At 39.4% G+C, this 19,187-nt stretch overlaps 2 protein-coding genes across 4 annotated transcripts; one reads left to right on the forward strand and one right to left on the reverse strand.

Moving 5' to 3' along the window:
• Nucleotides 1-6,877: 6,877 nt before the first annotated feature.
• On the reverse strand, nt 6,878-10,599 carry LOC141782178 (melanoregulin). The gene is made up of 5 exons (XM_074658239.1): nt 10,322-10,599; nt 9,979-10,183; nt 7,434-7,524; nt 7,159-7,325; nt 6,878-6,987 (listed from the first exon to the last, which is right to left on the reverse strand). Exons 1-5 carry the CDS (start codon nt 10,396-10,398, stop codon nt 6,910-6,912), a joined length of 618 nt encoding a protein of 205 aa, XP_074514340.1. The 5' UTR covers nt 10,399-10,599; the 3' UTR covers nt 6,878-6,909.
• On the forward strand, nt 6,909-17,291 carry LOC141782177 (carboxypeptidase O-like). 3 transcript variants are annotated; one of them, XM_074658237.1, is made up of 11 exons: nt 6,909-7,035; nt 12,785-12,848; nt 13,023-13,124; nt 13,841-13,951; nt 14,033-14,149; nt 14,349-14,442; nt 15,026-15,118; nt 15,341-15,450; nt 16,231-16,315; nt 16,448-16,528; nt 16,635-17,291. In XM_074658237.1, the coding sequence occupies exons 2-11, from the start codon at nt 12,840-12,842 to the stop codon at nt 16,835-16,837; spliced, it is 1,005 nt and encodes a 334-aa protein (XP_074514338.1). In that variant the 5' UTR covers nt 6,909-7,035; nt 12,785-12,839; the 3' UTR covers nt 16,838-17,291. The 3 variants fall into 3 exon arrangements, with proteins under 3 accessions (XP_074514338.1, XP_074514335.1, XP_074514339.1); XM_074658234.1 differs by lacking the exon at nt 6,909-7,035 and adding an exon at nt 12,197-12,335; XM_074658238.1 differs by lacking the exon at nt 6,909-7,035 and adding an exon at nt 12,202-12,335 and having other exon boundaries at nt 13,023-13,280; nt 13,404-13,951.
• Nucleotides 17,292-19,187: the final 1,896 nt, after the last annotated feature.

Raw genomic sequence — 19,187 nt, forward strand, 5'->3', positions numbered from 1 at the left:
TAAAGACATCAACCAGACCAGATCCACTCCTTCCGTTCTTACCTTTCACAATAAAAGCCATAGACATATAATATTCGCAGGCGAGTATTTCACATTTTCCGTGTTATTATTTATTCATATTGCCCACGGTGTGTAAAGGCCATAACACCCTCCCCTTTCTCTCCGTCCTTCCTTCTTTCTTTCTTTTTCCTTTATACACACATACACACCTGAGGATTTTTTTAATGACTAATTTATTGTTTTATAACTTGGGATTTGGATAAATAGAATAATTTCTTTTGGTCAGCTTTAGTACGTTGTCATAGCGATAGTGTGTCCTCCCCAATACATACTATGCCTATATCAAAAATTAAAAACAGCAGTTCCATTCCACCTGCACGCTCTCAACTCTTTTAGTTGTCGCTTTTCAGATAGATACGCCTATCATTTAGTAACAGCACTTGGAAAACACATACACACGTGTGAGTTTTTGGCAGGTTGGGGGTAGGGCACGTTCTCAACAGATGTGTGAGACAACTCAAACATCCACAACCACATCAATGAATGATGAAACACACATATACATGCATGTATACTATGTATACACACAGCTGCATCTGGATACATCCTTTGCTGCCATGTTGATGCTGATTATTGGTTCAAACCAGGACCTGCCAAGCTCATGTGATTAAGATCTGTGTGTTCTTATATTCAGCTGCTTATCAGTTGTCCAGGAATGTAAGGCCTATCAAAACAAACATCTGGATTCAACGTTAATGTTTATATTTTCATTTGCCCAGTCAAGCAAGTAAATGTTCACTTGCCCCTATACAAATAGTTTTATTTATTAGCAGTTATCAAATAACAACAAAGACTAAAGTTATTTGTTTAATCTTTATTTAAGTAAATGAATCTGGAGTACTATAACGCCACCCAGTTTCCAGGATAATTGAAATGCTCGCTTGCGCTTCAGCTCATAAACTTTGTCTTTACCCGCCGCCGATCGGCACCGCGCATCTGCAGCTGTCAACAGAAATGAGAAGGTAGCGAGATGGCTCACTCCTTAGCTACTTCCTTCATCAGCTGCAGAAAAAACTGTACGTCTAATTCTTTTTTACCATTTGCCCGATCGTGTAAGTGACTTGCTAGATTTACTAGCCCGACGTGGCATTTTACTTGCGAGTGGGCAATCTTTTGTTGAGCCTTGAATAGTATTGTCGGATGCCGACCCACTATGCATTGATCCTTCTCTTTGAGTCCTGAGGCCTAAGACCAGTGTAGTTATAAGAATAACAATTACAGTAACAATATGCTGTGTTAAATTCAGGAGGCGCCCGTTGATCTTCTTTAATCATGTCCAATTTGAGGGAAATAAATCAGGATATTAATAGAGCATCAGTGGACTTGTGCAATTACGGATTCACCACTGATGACCACAGACATGCTGTAGAACACACCCTGCCCTGCCCAAAGGCTTGCTCAACCATCTGTGGTGTATGTGTGTGAGAGCGCATGTGTGTGTTCTGCATTATTTTCTGCCTGAAGTAAGAAGCTAAGAATGAAAGTGATTACGAGACCATGACTGTGGTGTCATTGAAACAGTAAAAACAACGGAGAATTGTAAATCTAGAAAAGCTAAAGGCAGCTTAGAATTAATAAAGGTTTATACCTTTTATTGCATAATTACTTTCATAGTAATGCAGTTAAAGTTGTATAGCCTATACCTTAAAATCAAAATCTGCTTCTCACAACAGACAATACTAAAATTGCAGTTGTGAAGGTTTGACTTGAAAGTGACATCATAATGTTACCTTTCCTGAGCAGACTCTTGACCTCTGACCTTTCTGTCGGAAGTCAGAGAGGTCAGCACACCATGGCCTGGTTTACTTGCCTGGTTCTCTAAACATCCGTTACACATTACTGAGTGTGTGTGTGTGTGTGTGTGTGTGTGCATGTATGTATATGTCTGTTAATGTTTGTGTGTATGGGTGTAACACTGCTGTCAACACCGTCTTATCATAAATTACTCTCTGAGATAACCAGTGGAGGCTTGGAGAAGGGTTAAAATGAGGCATTTGCAAATGCATATTGCCTGGTCGAGTTAAAATAAGGGCAAGCAAATTGAACATGTAAAGCTCCATTTTCGTTCGAGGGTAATACATTCAATCAAGCCCTTACTATAAAGCTAATTAATGGAGGTCCATCAAAGTGACCAGATGCTTATTTCCACTCAACTCAAATCGTCATGTGGGTCTGTGTAAGAAAACATCTAAATTTACATAATTTGAATGACAAATGTTGTTCTAATTTTGTGTTTAAGCTTAAAATTCCAACTGTCTTTGTCCCCGGCAAGAGCTAGCCGGAAGCAAGACTAAGAGTCTGCAGCCATTTGAGGCTGTACTTAGGAACAGCAGTGAGATAAATGCTAATGTCAGCATGCTCACAAATAAAATTGGCAGGTTACCGTCTTATTTTAGTGCGTTAGCATGCATTTTTTAATTGGCACTAAACACAAAGCACAGCTAAGCTCACAGGAATTCCATTAGTTTTGCAAATATTCAGTCATAAACCATAGTACTGGACAAAGTTCATTTTTGACTGCAATACTGTATTTGTGAAGACATTTCAGTCTGGACCAAAGTGGTGGATCGACCAACCAACATTGCCATCAATAGAGAAAATGAGTTGTAGTCAAACGCTGAGTTAACTATTCTTCATGTCTCAGCCACTGTATAATGTGAATATAGATGTATCAACAGTAAAACACAAGTCCTAAAGTGTCTGGCTAAGTCAGTGTGTCAGGGCATCAGTGCATGATGAGAGGTTCCTGTTTGTGCAGACTTAAGAAGTATTAATGGAAGTGATTAACATAACTGCTTACAAACATGTTTAGTCTCCAAGATGATGAGTGGAAATATTGATTTAGTCACTGGTATGACCTATGTTTATTGGACATGTGTTCATCCGATTAGTGGATTCAATTATTTTGGTTGAGTCAACTGTTTAACCCCCAAATTCAAAAGGCACTTAATAGTTCGTCATTACATACTTTGATATTTAACTTTAAGTAAACCATTAGTCACTGCGGCAAAGTGGACATAAACATGAAGGTCCCGACCTCATGAGTCATGGGTCTACATTACAAACTCAGGACCAGGTCTGTGTTCATAAGGGCGTTTTCATAAGTGAACATTTAGTCTGTTTTAATCAACCCCTGGTGCGGTCTGTTTGGGCAGTTGTGAACGCAGTAATCATACTTTATGTGGACCAAAAGAACTTTTCCGAGACCACTTTTCGAGAGGTGGTCTAGTACTGTTAGTGAACCAAGTGACTTCTGCAGAAGTTCGATGTTTGCTTGACATCTGGGCCGAAGAGATCATACAGAATATGCTAAATAAAGTCCACAAAAATAGTGACGATTTTAAAGTTATTCGAGATAAACTGAAAGGATTTGTGCTCACAGTAGATCGGTGTTGAGACAAAGTGGAAAAAAAACGTCAACAGCAATATTTCAAAGCACTGCGATTCCCGTCATAGAAGTGGCAGCTCTCGAGATGAAAAAGATAAATTTGCTCCTTCATACACGCCCCTCAGCAAATACATTTTTTTATTTGGTCTACTTTAATGTGTGCACTGTGAAACCAAACCAGACTAAGTAGAAAACAAACCAAAAGTATCAAGTTCACTCTGATTCGGACTAGCCAAACGGACTATGGCTTGTGAAATCGCCTTTAGTCTTAGAGGAGTGGAGAATGAGACCTGTAATGAAAGAAATGCACATGAGAAAATAGTTTGAGAATGAAAAGAAAGAAACAACAGGGCCACAAACGATTACAGTTTTATCACAGAATCTAATTTGATATCAAATTACCCATACATATTCAGGCCAGCTGATTCTTGTCACATCTTTGCTTACTTTCTTACCTGAAGCTACAGCCATCGGCCGCCGGTAAGCTTAACTTAGCAAGTAGACCGAAATCAGGAGGAAGCTGCTAGCCTGGCTCTTTCCAAAGGTCAACAACATCTGTCTACCTATTTCTTAGCCAGGTGAAGAACACTTCCTGGAGTCTCCGCTGGTTGTCTGGCAACCTCGAAAAAATAACCCCGCGCTTGTCGTTCTTACGCTTCGGTTTTTGCATGCATAAATGAAATACAATGAGTTAACTAGTGAGATTTAGGAGTGCTGGTAGGTGGATTATGTTACTGTTGACAGAGCCAGGCTAGCTGGTTCCCCCTGTTTCCAGTCTTTATGCTAAGCTAAGCGTTTCCTGGCTGTTACTTCATATTGAACGATCAAATATGAACGTGGTATCGATCTTCTCATCTAACTTTTCAAGGAAGTGAATAACTGTTATTCCCAAAATGTTAAAGTATAAAGTAAACTAAAGAGTAAAGATGGAAAGAAGGTATGAAGGAAAGATGGACAGTTAATTCAGACTGTGAATACCCAAAGCTATGACGAGAAAACCATCGCTCACAACACTGCTTGTGTGTGTGTCTGTGGACAACGCCCCAGAGACTCTCATTAAATATATGACCATCAGCAGCAGCCACAGTCGGAATGACTATCGTCTCCATGAGTGTGTGTGACCATAATGTACTGTCCGCCCTGACCACTTACTGGGCTTTGGCAGACACACACACACACACACATGGACGCATAGTTGGGGATGATCAATGTTTCCCATGAGGAGATTCTGACCTTTTAACACACATACGGCAACCAGAATGTGACAATCAAGTCTGTTTCTCTTTAACTTTTGTACTCCCAACATCATTCACAACCACAATCTTAATCATTCCCTTCTTTTTTCTGTAATGTTTCAGTCCAATTAATAAATAAGATCACTGATCTATCTCGCCTACTCTCTTTTGCAAATTTAGTAGAATTTCAGACTGAAATTCAGAAGAATCTCTGAAGAATGATGTCAGCATTACTCCATCTAAAATGCACACATACACACATGCAGTGGTATAATGAGAAAAAGGTGCAAGCAGCACAATGCCTTTCAGTGCTACCAGACCATTGCTCTCTGCCTCCCATACTGCTCCCCTCCCCCAACCCCCCCACCTCTCTTTTAGTTCCACATCTGTTTCCCCAAACTTGGGGAAGGGGCCTTGGAGAGAACAATATCTGGGTCAAAGTAAACTTCATCTCTTTCTGTGTGCATGTGTGCACGCAGGCATGAATGTTTATACAACTGCATAAAGACTGTCACACACTCTTTGAACCTGAAGATCGCACAGTGTCCCAAAGGGGTGTGTGTACAGTTTAACTCTTGATAGTTATTCAGAAATGATTTTGCAGTGGAAGCCAAGATGAGACGTTATCATCTGCATCCTGCACGAATGTTGAGTAATTGTAAGTTCAGAAAATGAAGAAAGGGAAGATTCACTTCCTACAGATAGACTACATTACTCACATTCTGCACTGCATTCTTACATTCTTCTTTTTTAGGTTTTAACGGATAACTATATTCCTCTTTAGTCCACATAATTGTTTCAACAGTCAATGCTAAAAATACTCTTTTTATTTTTGTGAAGAAATAACTTCATGAGTTAAATCGTGATTTACTTCATCTGTGATACAGAAGTTTTCAACTAAGTCCATTCTTTTTTTTTCTTGCAGTTAACCCACTGGAGCCTGATTAAAAGTATATGCTGCCACCTTTTGGATAAAGCGGCTAACACCGTTGTAGACTGAGCCAACGATGGTAAGTTTGAATGCACCTCCAGCTGCTGGACTGAGCAAATATACTTTATTAGTGACAAAGTGAGCAAGAAACAACCCAATATCACAGAAAAACAAACAGTTTCTTATCATCAATATTGTCACTTTATCATAAAATGTGTTAAATATGTGAGTTAAAGGAATCAATTTAAATGATTGTCTCCTATTTAAAGGAATATTTTACCCACAAAAATGACCATTTGTATATCAATTACTCACCCAGTGTTACCTTGAATTATTGAAGAAAACTGTTTTTTCTCGCATGCCTCCCCGGGGAACGAACAATCAAAAAACAGCAAAACTATATCAAAACATCTGTTTACAAACTCTCACACAACTCGTGCAGTATAGTCCAAGTGTCACTTATCCAGTTGTATGCTTATTACTTCCCAAACATGCATTTTTGCTAAAACCTTACTATTTAAAACATTTCGGACTTGCACGGGTGACTAGCGCGCCTGCGCAAGCCTGAGACTTCTTTTTTAAGAATTCAAGGTAACACTGGGTGAGTAATTGATATAAAAATGGTTGTTTTGTGGGTGAAGTATTCCTTTAAAATAGACAACGTTTGTACCTGCAGGGGATTTCTTAACTTTTTGAATTGGGTGTCCACATACCTAACCAAAAAAAACTAAAACAAGCATTAAAAACACGTTTTAACCAGATGTATCTCCACCTATAACATTGCTTATTAATATTATTAACAGCTGAGCAACACCAGTGCAACAGAGATGCTAGAAGAGTGAAACTTCTACTTTTAAAAGAAAATGAATAAATTAAAAACACATTATTTGTATACAGCATTATGAATTGTAGTCTAAACAACCAGTACGCAGTGAAATAAAATTATTAAATCAACAGGACATATCAAAGAGAAAGTATTTTAATTTGCTTCAAGGTGGTTGTGGATCAAGAGGGGGGATCCATGGCGTAGCGTGCCGCTTGGACACAAGCCGGGGCCTGATCATCCCCAGTTGGGTCGCCCAGGTGAGGGTGTCTGATGATCAAAGACCCGAAACACCCGATGACCCTGGGTTCATCACTGATGATGTGTCCAAGCCGCATCATCTACATGCAGATGGTTTCTTCAAACTACAATCAAATGAATGTTGGAGTGGTAAAAATGTTTTACTTGTACAGTGTTTCAACATTTTTTAAAAAATGTCTCTTTATGTCTTCTGTTTTTCTGTCACAGCCTCTCAGCCTCCTCTCTTGGGATATTTTATTTTGGCCAGTCTGACAAAGTCCTCAGCGCTGTCCAGTGACACCAGGCGGTCCTGAGAGAAAGACGGAGGCAGATGAGGAGCATGATGAGAATGAAACAGGTGAGACTGGAGGGTTAGTAGATGCAGATGGAGGAAGAGAGATAACAGAAGACAGGGGAGATAAAGAGGAGGACAGGAAGGAAAGAGAAAGAAACAAACAAGGAGGTGAAAGTGTGTGTATACCATGACAGAGAGGTATTTGCTCTGGTGTTCAGTTTCTGGAGGAAACAGAGAGGTTTGGTCCAGCAGCTGTTTCAACAGTTCAGTGGCTTTGATAAGATGCTCCTGATCTCGACTGAACCGTCGCTGTTTGTTCACACACAGCAAGGCATCCACCTCGCACTGATAACCTGCAGAGAGATGAAGGCGAAATCAGATCATATACTGACAACAGAGCACAACAGAATATAGCAGATAGGAGTTGACTAATCAAACAGAATAACATCAGCGTGTCTCACCCAGCTGCAGCAGGATTTTCTTCCATCGAGATCTGACTTCTCGTCGGGCGTAGCGTAAACTGTATATGTCATAATTCAGCTTCTCCCATTCCTATAAGCAAACACACAATATATCATACAATAGGTCTTTTGAACTTCTGTGGAAAGTGGTGGATAAAACAATGATTTTTTTTTAAAAACTGATTTTCTTACTGAATAAGAAAAATAATGTGAAGTGTAACTTTAAATTACACAAAGCAGAGAGTTTACAGTCCAGCATGTTCTACTTTATTTACTGGGCTAGTCTTTCACCACAGCGCTGAATCTCCTTTTAAAGTAACAGACCCGTTTGTTTGTCCTAATATTAACAACAGTCTCTCGACATGATTGGAATGGTTCAGTGGTTATTCTCTTTGAATGGCCAGGCCAGGCTGTTGGCCTACATCTCCATTAAGGAATTTGTTTATTAACACAATGTGCCCACTGTGTCCTGCAGCCTGCTGTTCTCAACACGAAGTCACAACACGGTCACATGTTCACCAAACTCTCTGCTCCAGAGATTCAGCTCTTCTCTGGAGAATCACTGAGATCCTGACATTTTGAAGGAACAAAAGCCTCAGAGTGATGGTCCCAATGTGTTCCCTCTGCAGAGAAATGGAGTAAGGAGGTATGTACTGCAGGATCCTTCAAAGATACAATTAACCAACCCCGCCTTTCACACACACATAAGTCGTGTTTCCATTCACATGTTTTTATTTGCATTAGAAAAGCTTTATGGAAGTGGCAAACTTCGATAAAACTTCCTCAGTTGTGCAAAAACGTTTTTACGCTCTTAAGTTCTGACTTACATGGCCAATACTAGCATGAAAGAACAATTAAAACATGCCTAATTGAAACAAATTCCTGAAGACCTCTTCATGTTTCTCTCATACATGGGTTAGAGATGTCCAAGGCAACTTGTTTTGTTCCCAGTTCGCAACCTCTACTTCTTATACTGGCGGTTTATTTGCTCCAGACCAACTGATGGAAACGCCTAATTTCTTTTTTTGCGATTTCAAAAGTTTGCTTAAAATTTTCTTGACAATTGAAGGTCAACACGGCAACGCACACAGAAACTTACTGTACAGTATGTCTGACCCGTTCCAGCTCTCTAATAAACAGCGTACAGTAAGGTACTGTGTGAGAGGTCACTGATTGAGTTAGTGAATATGGTAGCATGTCTCCTCATGCGTGTGTGTGTGTGTGTGTGTGTGTGTGTGTGTTTTAACTTCTTCTAATGTAATACTTTATATAATGAGGTTATTTTGGATTCTAGGTCACAAGTTAATTTACTGATGTGACTGAACATGAAAGTGAATCAAAGGCTTCTTTGAGTGTCACCTGTTTGTGTCCTCTCCCCTTATTGAATAATTACATTAAAGAGCTGCAGTAGAACAGATAAGGAAACGTATAGACTGAATTACTGGAGTACCTCCTGTACTAGTACATGTGTGGAATTTCTAAAAGCATACAGTAAATCTTTGTCCAGATGTAAACGGCAGGTCTCTGCTGAGTTCATTTGCCACTAATCACTGGTAACTGTGTAAAACTGATCAGATATAGCTATGCACAAAAACACAATATAAAATAGATTAAAGGATTCACAATAACAATTGATGATCACACAAGCGTATGGTTACTTTTGTCTGATTATTTTAGAGCTGCAAGAATTAGTCGACTAATTGATTAGTGCAACTACTTTGATAATCAATTTATCGTTATGGTAATTTTTCATGCAAAAAATATTGTTGATATATGTAGCGGTCTACAATATTTTCATATTGTAGACCGCTACAAGAACTTTTCACACTTCTTTGCATTTCCGTAGAAAAGCATGTTGTCAATATCATATCGGGTCATTTTAAATTAAACACAAACAATCAAGCTGATATAAAGAAATGTCTTTCAAGTGTGAAATTGTGACTTTTGCTGCATTTTCAGCATCTTGTTATTTTTTTATGTACATTCATGTACAGTATGTGTACAGATATAAGTGGTGTCTACACTCTATGCCGAACAGTTACTTTAAAGCTCCACCTTCACATTTATTATTCACATTTTTATGCATTTGAAAACACCCATTTCCAGATATCGTATCACCCCAAAAGGTTGATCATTTCAAAGAATGTCATTTCAAAATGAACAGATGGTGAAAGCAGTTTTGCCTAGTTATTCATAGTTTTAGCTTAATCTTAATCACAATTTTATCTTAAAATTTACAATAAGCACTACACTTATTCTCAACAGCATTTAGCATTCAACCATGTGGTGAATCTAAATAATGAAATAACAATAGCACATTCTGCTCCCTGGTACGTGTTACATACCAAGGAGGAGAAGTTTTATTTTCAGGGATTTGTCGGTGTTAAAAAATCAATAAATACCTGATTTTTTTGTCGATATTTTAAACAGTGAAAAGAGGATAGATGAAAAGAGGCTGCTGCTTTTGTCTATGTGTGTTTATTCCCTTTCACGTTGTCTCTTGTGCTCTGCGTCTCATATGCAACAACAACACGCTTCCTCTCACCTCTGTAGCCTTGTCAGCCTGGTCTCTCATGTTGATAAAAGCCTGTAACTCTCTGTCCGACCCTCTCCTGATGGGAGAGTCACAGGGTCTGTTTGTGCGCCTTCTCGAAGGCCGTGGCCCAAAAAGGCTCTCCTCTTCTGGGTCACTGTCGCTGGACTCGCTGGATATCTGCACTGGTTTTCTGGAAGCTTTGGTGTTGCGCATACTGGAGAGAAGGAAGAAAATAACTGGTTTAAAAGCAGAATATTATGATTTCAAAGGTCACCAAGTATAGTACATTAAAATAAATGAAGATTAAAGGCAGAGCTTTTGGGGTTTTCATCATGTCTGTCAGGTGTCTCACCGCAAAATAGCATTCTTCTCCTCCCTGTTGTGTTTCAGATAGTACTGACAGCAGCAGATGGTAAACTTGGCACCCATTGGCCCTTTCCAAAAGTTACCAACAATCAAAATATATCCTCCTTAATAAAATCCCAAAAGGATCACACCTCGTCCCGCAGGTTTCCTCTAGAATCCTCACGAAATCAAAATATTTCCAACTTGAAAAGTCCTCATTTGTGGAAGACTAAAAACCCAGGCAACATGTTATCTTGTTGTGTCCGTCCCCCTTTCCCTTTCCCTTTCCCTGTGCCTAGCCTGGCCTGAATGAGAGCCGTCTGTCAATTGCATTATCCACGTGAGTGCAAACAGGGGACAACAAAAACAACAACACACATACACACAGGACAGCTCAGGGATGAATGGCACATTCATTCAGCAACTCCTGATGGTGCAGAATGTCAGCAGGAGAGGCATAGCTTTCTAGCTCTATCGCTGCAAAACACAGACTCACTGCACAACCTGCAGTTTACAGCTGGAAGTGTACTATCATGTTTACTTTGTAACTGGTTATGTTTCTGGAGAAGCAGAATGACTGTTTGGTTGGTTGGTTGGTTGGTTATTGTTCTGAATCTTCAGACTAGCAAAGAGCAAGCTTCCCCAAAAGAGAGGAAAAGTAAAACAGAAAGGCAAAGAACAGAAACACAGCAGCAAGCAGCACGGTTTCTCAGATAACAGGTTATTTTAAAGTTCCCGTCTGCCCGCCCAGAAGATGCATCCTGGCAAATCACAGAGATTGCAGAGTTCAGCGGGGGACAGAGTCAGTCTTCAACTCCTGAATGCTGTTATTCTTTTGATCAAGATTGTAACAATTTAACAATTGTATGATTGCTAATTTTGCATTTTTTGATATTAGCTTTCTGAAAGTGAAACACGCAACATGATGTAACTGTTATCAAAGATGATGGAATTGTGTTAATGGTACACTTCCTAGCTTAAAGGTCGTGGAATAAAAGTCTGACTAAGATAAACATATGGTTATATACACACACACATACTAATACACTATATTAATTGTCCTTAGACAAAATTTCAAACTACATTTTAGTAGAGATCAGAGTCCACAGTGGGATTAAAGGTTGTGCCAGCTAGTCTCTGGGGGTGACTGGCTCTTAGAAGTCATTTATGATGGCCAAAGGGGAGTGAACTTTTATTTAAATGGCTCTAGCAGCTCATACTGGAGAGTGAATTGGTCCGTCCATCCTGCTGACTCTTGGAAATCTTGAATTGTCAAACGTGGTTTGGGTCAGTGGTCTGGTTAAGTGGCCTTGTTGGAAAAAAAGGGATCTCACCTCTCTCTCGTTTAGTAATTTGAGTATTTGATATTTCAGTATTATTTGATATTTCAGGAGAAATACCCAAGAAAAGACTTAGAAAACAAGGTGATGCTCAGAGCTTTAAATGAGACATAACAACAATACAAAAACAAACAAAAACAAAACAAAAAAAAGATGAAATAATAGTCATAATAGTTTTAGTAATAACCTCTAAAATATGTTTGAAATAAAAGAAAGCAATAATAATATTAATAATATTAATATTGATACTGAAGTTAATATAATGATTAACTGGTTCCGTTAAAATTTAATGGAACCAGTTTAATGATTAAATGTTTATAGAGAAGCATATTGACAGTTTGGGTAAGATAAATATGCATAAAGAAAGAAGCTGTCTGCTACCTTGTGTTATCTCCTGTTATAAAATTTTAGTGACACTTCATAAATGTTAATACATAACGGTCTGTAAACAATGGAAATGCTTCTGTCAAGAGACAAGAGACGTGAGATCGAAGGTCACTTGATTGAAATTACTGAGAGGAGTGTTGGTTAAAGCTGCAGGAGCAGATACAACAGGGTGAAGAGCAGTAACACCGCAGAGAGAGTGAGGTGAAGAAGGGAGAGCGAGCAAATGGAGAAAACATTTTGGATACGTGGTTTGTTCCTGCTGATTTCCAGCAGTGTTTTAGAGACTTCTAACAGGTGAGCTGTGTTGTGTTGATTTTAAGAAAACAGTGATTGTCAGTGTTCAAACTTGGCACGTTTGTCTGAGCACATTTAACTTTGTTTAGTGATGTTGTTTGTGAATTGTGTAGATTCAGGCATTTCTGAAACAAAAGTGACCATCACCTCCAATTCAGATCAACTACTGTCGCAAAGGTTTCTAGGATACTTCTGCACTTTTAGACGATGTAAATGATAAATGATGGTACCAGCCGTATTGCAGCCTGTGAGCAGCAGCCGTCTACAGTGCTGTCCCTCAATACTGGACTCATTTCAGAAATTGTTGTCCCTCCTAGTCAGTTAGAGACACAAACTTGGGAAAAATCAGGTCCAGGTTGAAGAATCCTGAAGCCACCCTTTAAACTACTTAAAAAAAAAAATGCAAATAAACATGTATTCATAATCCTGTTCATCTTTATAATTCACAGTTTAGTGGAGGGTTCGGAATCAACACAGAGTTATGACTACACCAAGTATCACCGCATGGATGAGGTCAGTCTATTTAAAGCCCTACTGTAGATAACCAGATACTTTATTATTAATAAATTAAATTTGTCTCACACCTCTGTTTATTCCCTTTTGATCTGCACTCTAATCTTTATAGATTACAGACCAAAGAAAACTATTAACAGACTTTATTATCGGACTGATTAAATTGCTTTACAGATATCCAGGTGGATGGAAGATGTGGAGCGAGGGAACCCAGAGCTGGTCTCCTCTGCCGTCTACGGACGCACTTATGAAGGAAGAAACATCACACTGCTAAAGGTATTCAACACAGTCACAGTAGTGGACACTTGGAAATTCATTATTATTATGCATGTTAAGTCAAATGCTTCCACACAAAGTGACTTGCTCACTATTTATGATTGAGATTAAACAAATGAATGGGAAGTTATCCCAGTGATTCGGTGGTAAAAATACGTGCTGAATGAAAAAGCTTCAGCTCATTATCTAAGATCCACTCATACATATATAGCTCCAGGAAAATAGAATACTTTCCTTGCGATGGAAAATACAGGACAACTGTACTCTAGATCAGAGCAGCAAAAAATAACAACTTAAAGGGGACATATTATGCTCATTTTCAGATTCATACTTGTATTTAGCGTTTCTACTAGAGCATGTTTACATGCATTCCTGAGGGAGGATAAATGGATATAAAAATGTTTTAATATTTACTTAAACTCATCTGCTTCTACCTTAGTTACTTATTTCCTAAAATGCCTTTTGAAACCATTTGTTTAGTACTAAATTACACTTAAACATCAGTGTTTTAGGGGCTTTTACCTTCTGTTCGGGAGGGCAGTATCTCAAACAACATGGCAAAATAGAGGCTACAATGCCACTTGACCTATAATCAATTATTTATGGTAATTTTAAGGGTACCACGGTTACTTTGACAATATTTCAAAATGTTTAATATCTCACCTTTAAATTATACATTCACCCAAAACTTATGTCGTTATGTTGTGTGTCTCCAGTTGGGACTAGGAAACCCGGAGGGCAAAGAGAAGAAGGTTATCTGGGTGGACTGTGGTATCCATGCTCGGGAGTGGATCGCTCCGGCCTTCTGCCAGTGGTTCGTCAAAGAGGTTTGCACACTCAAAGGTAACTTCAGTGATGACGCACATATTTGCCGAATCAAGTACACTGACATGTGAGTGTTTGTTCAGATTGTGCAGTCCTACAAAACCAATAAGAAGCTGGAGCAGATGCTGCAGAACGTTGACGTCTATGTTACTCCTGTGGTCAATGTGGATGGATACATATTCACCTGGGCCAATGACAGCGTGAGTGCTCCTCTGGTTTTATTATTCTCAATCACATTTCACATAAACGTCGTCAGTGTTGTGACTGAACGACTTGTCCCCATCTTAGTAATAGGATAATGATTGTATCAAAGACGTGATAGACTATACTCATTAACCTTAAACAATCTAACAAACTATCTGACCTCTGCACCTGTGTCTGTGTGTTGTCTCCATGTAGACGCGTCTGTGGAGAAAGTCTCGTTCAACACCTCCTCCAGACGGTAGCTGTTATGGCGTCGACCTCAATAGAAATTTTAATGCCAACTGGGGAAGTGAGTTGCATGCTTTCAAGAATCACAACATGACTAATTAGCCTTCATTTGCCTCAAGCTAATAGGGACTCAAAGCTCCTGTGTGTAGGATTAAAATATTTATGATTTGCACAACTTGTATTGGTCATATAAAACATGTCATAAACTTTACAGACAGACGGAATGTGCTGGAAACAACACAAAGACTAAAGACTAAACAAAAACGTATCAAAATTACAGTTGAACATGTCCTAATTTCAGTGCTGTATGTTGTCACGTCAGGCTGCTACATTCAAAAACGTGTCGACCACTGAACACTCCCAAATCAAGTCAATTGCTACTGACATGAAATCTACTCTTTCCCGTGAAACTGGAAGGCCGTAGAGGCCAACTAAATATGATAGTGTCATTCCGTATGACACGGCTCAAACCCTGTGACACTTAAGGTGTTGGTTTTCATGAGCCTTTCTCTGTGAATTCACATTTCATGATTATTTTTGACATAAGAAAACATGTTTTAAACATAAACCTGGCAGTGCATTGTACGACAGTCATGTTTTCACAAGTTTTGTGTCGATGTACTTGATGTTGTTTCTTTCCTCAGCGGTCGGAGTGTCATTTGACAGTTGTAACAACACCTACTGTGGGAAATCAGCAAGGTCAGAGCCAGAGGCTCAAGCTGTGATGGACTTTGTTGGTAACTACCTATCTATCATTGAAATTACATTTAAAAACAACGCATTTTTTATTATTATACAGGTATGTTCATGTATATGAATGGAGAATTTTACTTAGAGATTATATATAAGTGTGTGTCCCTGAGCTTTTCTTTACATTCACTTAGGGGCTGTACCTTTAAGAAGGTAATGTTGTAATGTCATCTTGATACTAATCACATGTTCATTCTGTGCGTATCTAGGTGGGATGGTTAACCGGACTTTGTGTTTCCTCACCATCCACTCTGCTGGGCAACTTATTCTCCTGCCATATGGCCACCCTGAGATCTCCGCACCCAACTACGATGAACTGGTGAGTGTGTGTGCTTTGTATTACAGACACGTAAGCAGGAGACATTTTAGATAACTGATAACACAGCTTTTAGATTGACAGCTCAAGGTTTATGAGGCCAACCCAGGTGGCAACCTCCGGGTCTGGGAAGTGAAGTCAATGCGGAAGTGCCTTAAACTTGAATTTGTTCTAATGGCCATCAAGGGGCGACTCCTCTGGTTGCAAAAAGAAGTCTGATTGTATAGAAGTCTATGAGAAAATGACCCTACTTCTCATTTGATTTATTACCTCAGTAAACATTGTAAACATGAGTTTATGGTCTCAATCGCTAGTTTCATGTCTTCTTCAATTCAGCATGATGTTTATTTAGTAAATTATGGTCCCATTTAGAGTCAAATAGACCATAAAGCAGGGGATGCTTTAGGGCGTGGCTACCTTGTGGTTGACAGGTCAGAGTTGTCTGCGTTTCCGGTCTGGAACTTTAACCATTTCACAGTGTGTTTTCAGTTCATGAAAGTTGACATTTTGGTTGTCTAAAAATTCTTATTCAGCGTTTAGTTCACCCTTTTGTGTCACTTCTGGTTGAAAAAAAAACAAGATTGCGACGGCCAAAATGCCAAACTCGAGGCATCAAAACGGCAGTCCACAAACCAATAAGTGTCATTCACAGTATCACACTCCTGCACATAATGCACTGCTAAAACGTATCATTTTATCTACTATACCCTGGTAAAATTGTCTTTGATAGAGAGTTTGGTTACTTGGTTTACAAAATAAAACAGTTTTTTTTTAACTGTGCAGGTTTCAGTCGGTGAGGCAGCAGCGGCGGAGATGAAGAAGATACATGGAATGGGCTACACTGTAGGAACATCTCCACAAATCCTCTGTAAGACACACTGAGCTCACCTGTTCTTTCTGATCTGCACTCACTTTGACGAGTCACTCTGATGTTCTTATCCTTAGCAGCCTAACATTTTGGTGTCATTGTGAATGAACGTGAGATCTCTTTAACTTTCAGATCCAAACTCAGGCTCAAGCCGTGACTGGGCTCGTCTCATCGGCATCCCGTTCTCTTACACCTTTGAGCTGAGAGACAAAGGTGAGCTGGACTTCAGTAACGTGTACTTCATATACAAGTCATCAGGCAAACATAATGCAGCGACTTTTACCTGTTAATATGTTGGTGTTACTTAATGATCCTTCAGGGGAGTTCAGCCACTTGCTACCAGAGGAGCAGATCCAGCCGGCCTGCGAGGAGGCGTACGCAGGAGCTCTCTCCATCATCACATACGTTCACGACAAGGCCTTCAACAGCGGTACACTCCCTAACGCTGCTGTTTCTGGGGTCGCTATGATGATTTGGAGCACCATCATGGCCGTGTATCTCACCACAGGGGTCTTGGTGTAAGACAGTGAAAAGCTCAATTATACAAGGTTGTACCACAAATCAGTAGATGAGGAGATACTGGACAGGTCTGTCATTGTATCATTGTATTTGTAGGCCTTTCTGATTGAGGCATTTACCCAAATTCTATCATCAGTGTTCATATATAGCTAATAAACTTATCAAAGCCTGAGGTCCGACAGACTTTTTCAGTGACATGATGGTGATGTTGTTCCAGCTTTCCACAGCAGGGGGCAGTGTTGCCTCATTTTATAAACCTCACTCTTTCTCATCCATTCAGGCTTCTCACATCCAGACTCATTTTACAACTTCATTCTTTCTTTAGCTGTGTCATGTGGCTGGATGACTTTTCATACAGCATCGTTACCTCCTTATCTATGAGAATGTTCTTGTTTTGTCGTCACATCTGATTCTCTTCAATTTCAGTGGATCAACCATCATAAAGACAGAAAAACACACATTTTGTTTGACTGTCTTTGTGCAGAGCTCTTGTTCATTTCCACATCCAAAAAAAACTACAGTCAACACAACACATTGATTTACTTTTAGTCCTTAATTAAAGCATGCCATACTTTATTCATGCCTTTTATTACCACATGATCAAATCCGACTTGAGACTTGATGTGAGAGAAAGGGTTAGTGTTTGGTAACAAAGGCTGTCATCTGTCATCAGCTAACATGCCATATGACTTGATGTAATGCACCTTAATGAGGATGGATATATGGATAATAAGTTGGGTTGCTTTGAGGTTTATCTCTCATAAATTTTTGCAAGATTTCCATAAAAATGTAAATTTCAAACATCAAAGACATCCCCGTCGGTGCAGTGTTTACTGCCGTTATGAATTAGGACAAATACTAGTAAAGCAGGGTTCTTAGACAAATGCATCTACACAAAAAAAATCACTGTCACAGTATACACACAGACACATGTCGACATTGCATTGAGATGAAACACAACTGTATCAGCCAATGACCATTGAAATGTGTGCTTATTTGCTGTAAAATATGTCAATATCCTATACAGTTATAGATTATAACAGTGCACTGCACTGACTCCTAGATTGCTTATCATACTACTTTTGTCCTTTCATTTGCAATTTCAAAAAATTAAAGGTTCTCTTTACGATATTCAGAGCATTAATATATAATAATATTATGATAATAGCAGCAAACTCTTTCTCTATGTGTGTTGTAATCTGAGCTTCTCCTTGCTTTGTTTACATAGTCGGGCCATCGGGCCAATCGTGTGCTTTTAGTGCATGTTTGTCACGATACTGCCGTCCAAGGCACCCTTTAGTGTCTGTATGAGACGCACCGGGCTTTCCATTAACTACAATCTACTGATCCGCAGCAACCTTAAACACTCAGAGAAAGTGCACCAGGAATGTGGTGACGTAGTTTAAAGAGAGAAAAGACAAACATGGCAGACAGGAGAGGAGGTGGATGGGTCCAACAAACACAAGGCTTTCATCCAGGAGACCGCTGTTTGTGTCCCGTACGCTAAGCTTCACTTTCACGTTACAATCAGCTGTTCGTTCGTGTCCCGTGTTCACAACATTCAGTGTCATTTTTACTGTACAAACGTAGCAGTTTTAAGCCAAACCATGTCGTTTTTTCCTAAACCTAACTATAGTAGTTTTGTTGCCTAAACCTAAAGTGATGCCAAGGGATGTGACAAGTTGGGATGAGAAAGTGTTGTTATTCCAGTCATGTTTTAGGAGGATTCTTTAATTTGAGTGTCCTCTAGTGTTGGGAGGGTTACACCACACCACACCACAGAGCCAGTGGTAATAATACGCCACAGCTCAGACAATCATGGTCATTCATATCATTGTTACCTAGAACCTGAACGTATTTGACTCAAGGTTCAGAGACAAGTCTTACTATATTCCTCAGATTGCTCACACTTCTCCACAATGAAGGGCTTTGGCTTTCCTCTGACAATTTCTCATTGGATTAGAATTTTTATGGTCTACTTTGAAAGAAAAAAAACCTTTGTTCAGAGTTAATTTTGCACAAAAGCTTTTTTTTTGTGTGTGGAAGAGCAAGTTTCTGTTGAGAACTTTAGATATATTCCCTCAAACGTCCTCTCTCTCTCTCTCTCTCTCTCTCTTTCTCTCTGAGATTTATATTTCCAGAGAGTATCCTCCCCTTGCAACCTCAGTGACTGCTAGACCACCCGTTACTCACATACACACACACAGACAGACACACACTTTGCCATTGACAATGTGACAGCAATGGAAATAGAATTATATTCCAGCTCACATGAAACCTCGACAGAACAAAAAGACGGGTCAAACACCAGGGGACCGAGAGAATAATAAGCAGGAACCGTGACACACACACA

The sequence above is a fragment of the Sebastes fasciatus genome, chromosome 14 (genome assembly GCF_043250625.1).
Source record: "Sebastes fasciatus isolate fSebFas1 chromosome 14, fSebFas1.pri, whole genome shotgun sequence".
Taxonomy (NCBI): Eukaryota; Metazoa; Chordata; class Actinopteri; order Perciformes; family Sebastidae; genus Sebastes; species Sebastes fasciatus.

Bases quoted from the DNA above. Each gene is read 5' to 3' on its own strand.
- LOC141782178 (XM_074658239.1), bottom strand. From the start codon at position 10,398: ATGGGTGCCAAGTTTACCATCTGCTGCTGTCAGTACTATCTGAAACAC. The intron at 7,326-7,433 runs GTGAGACACGCT...ATCTCTCTGCAG, and splicing joins GAAAATCCTGCTGCAGCTGG to GTTATCAGTGCGAGGTGGAT. The intron at 6,988-7,158 runs GTATACACACAC...TCTTTCTCTCAG, and splicing joins GCAAATACCTCTCTGTCATG to GACCGCCTGGTGTCACTGGA.
- LOC141782177 (XM_074658234.1), top strand. From the start codon at position 12,265: ATGGAGAAAACATTTTGGATACGTGGTTTGTTCCTGCTGATTTCCAGC. The intron at 14,443-15,025 runs GTGAGTTGCATG...TTCTTTCCTCAG, and splicing joins TTTTAATGCCAACTGGGGAA to CGGTCGGAGTGTCATTTGAC. The intron at 15,451-16,230 runs GTGAGTGTGTGT...TTAACTGTGCAG, and splicing joins CACCCAACTACGATGAACTG to GTTTCAGTCGGTGAGGCAGC.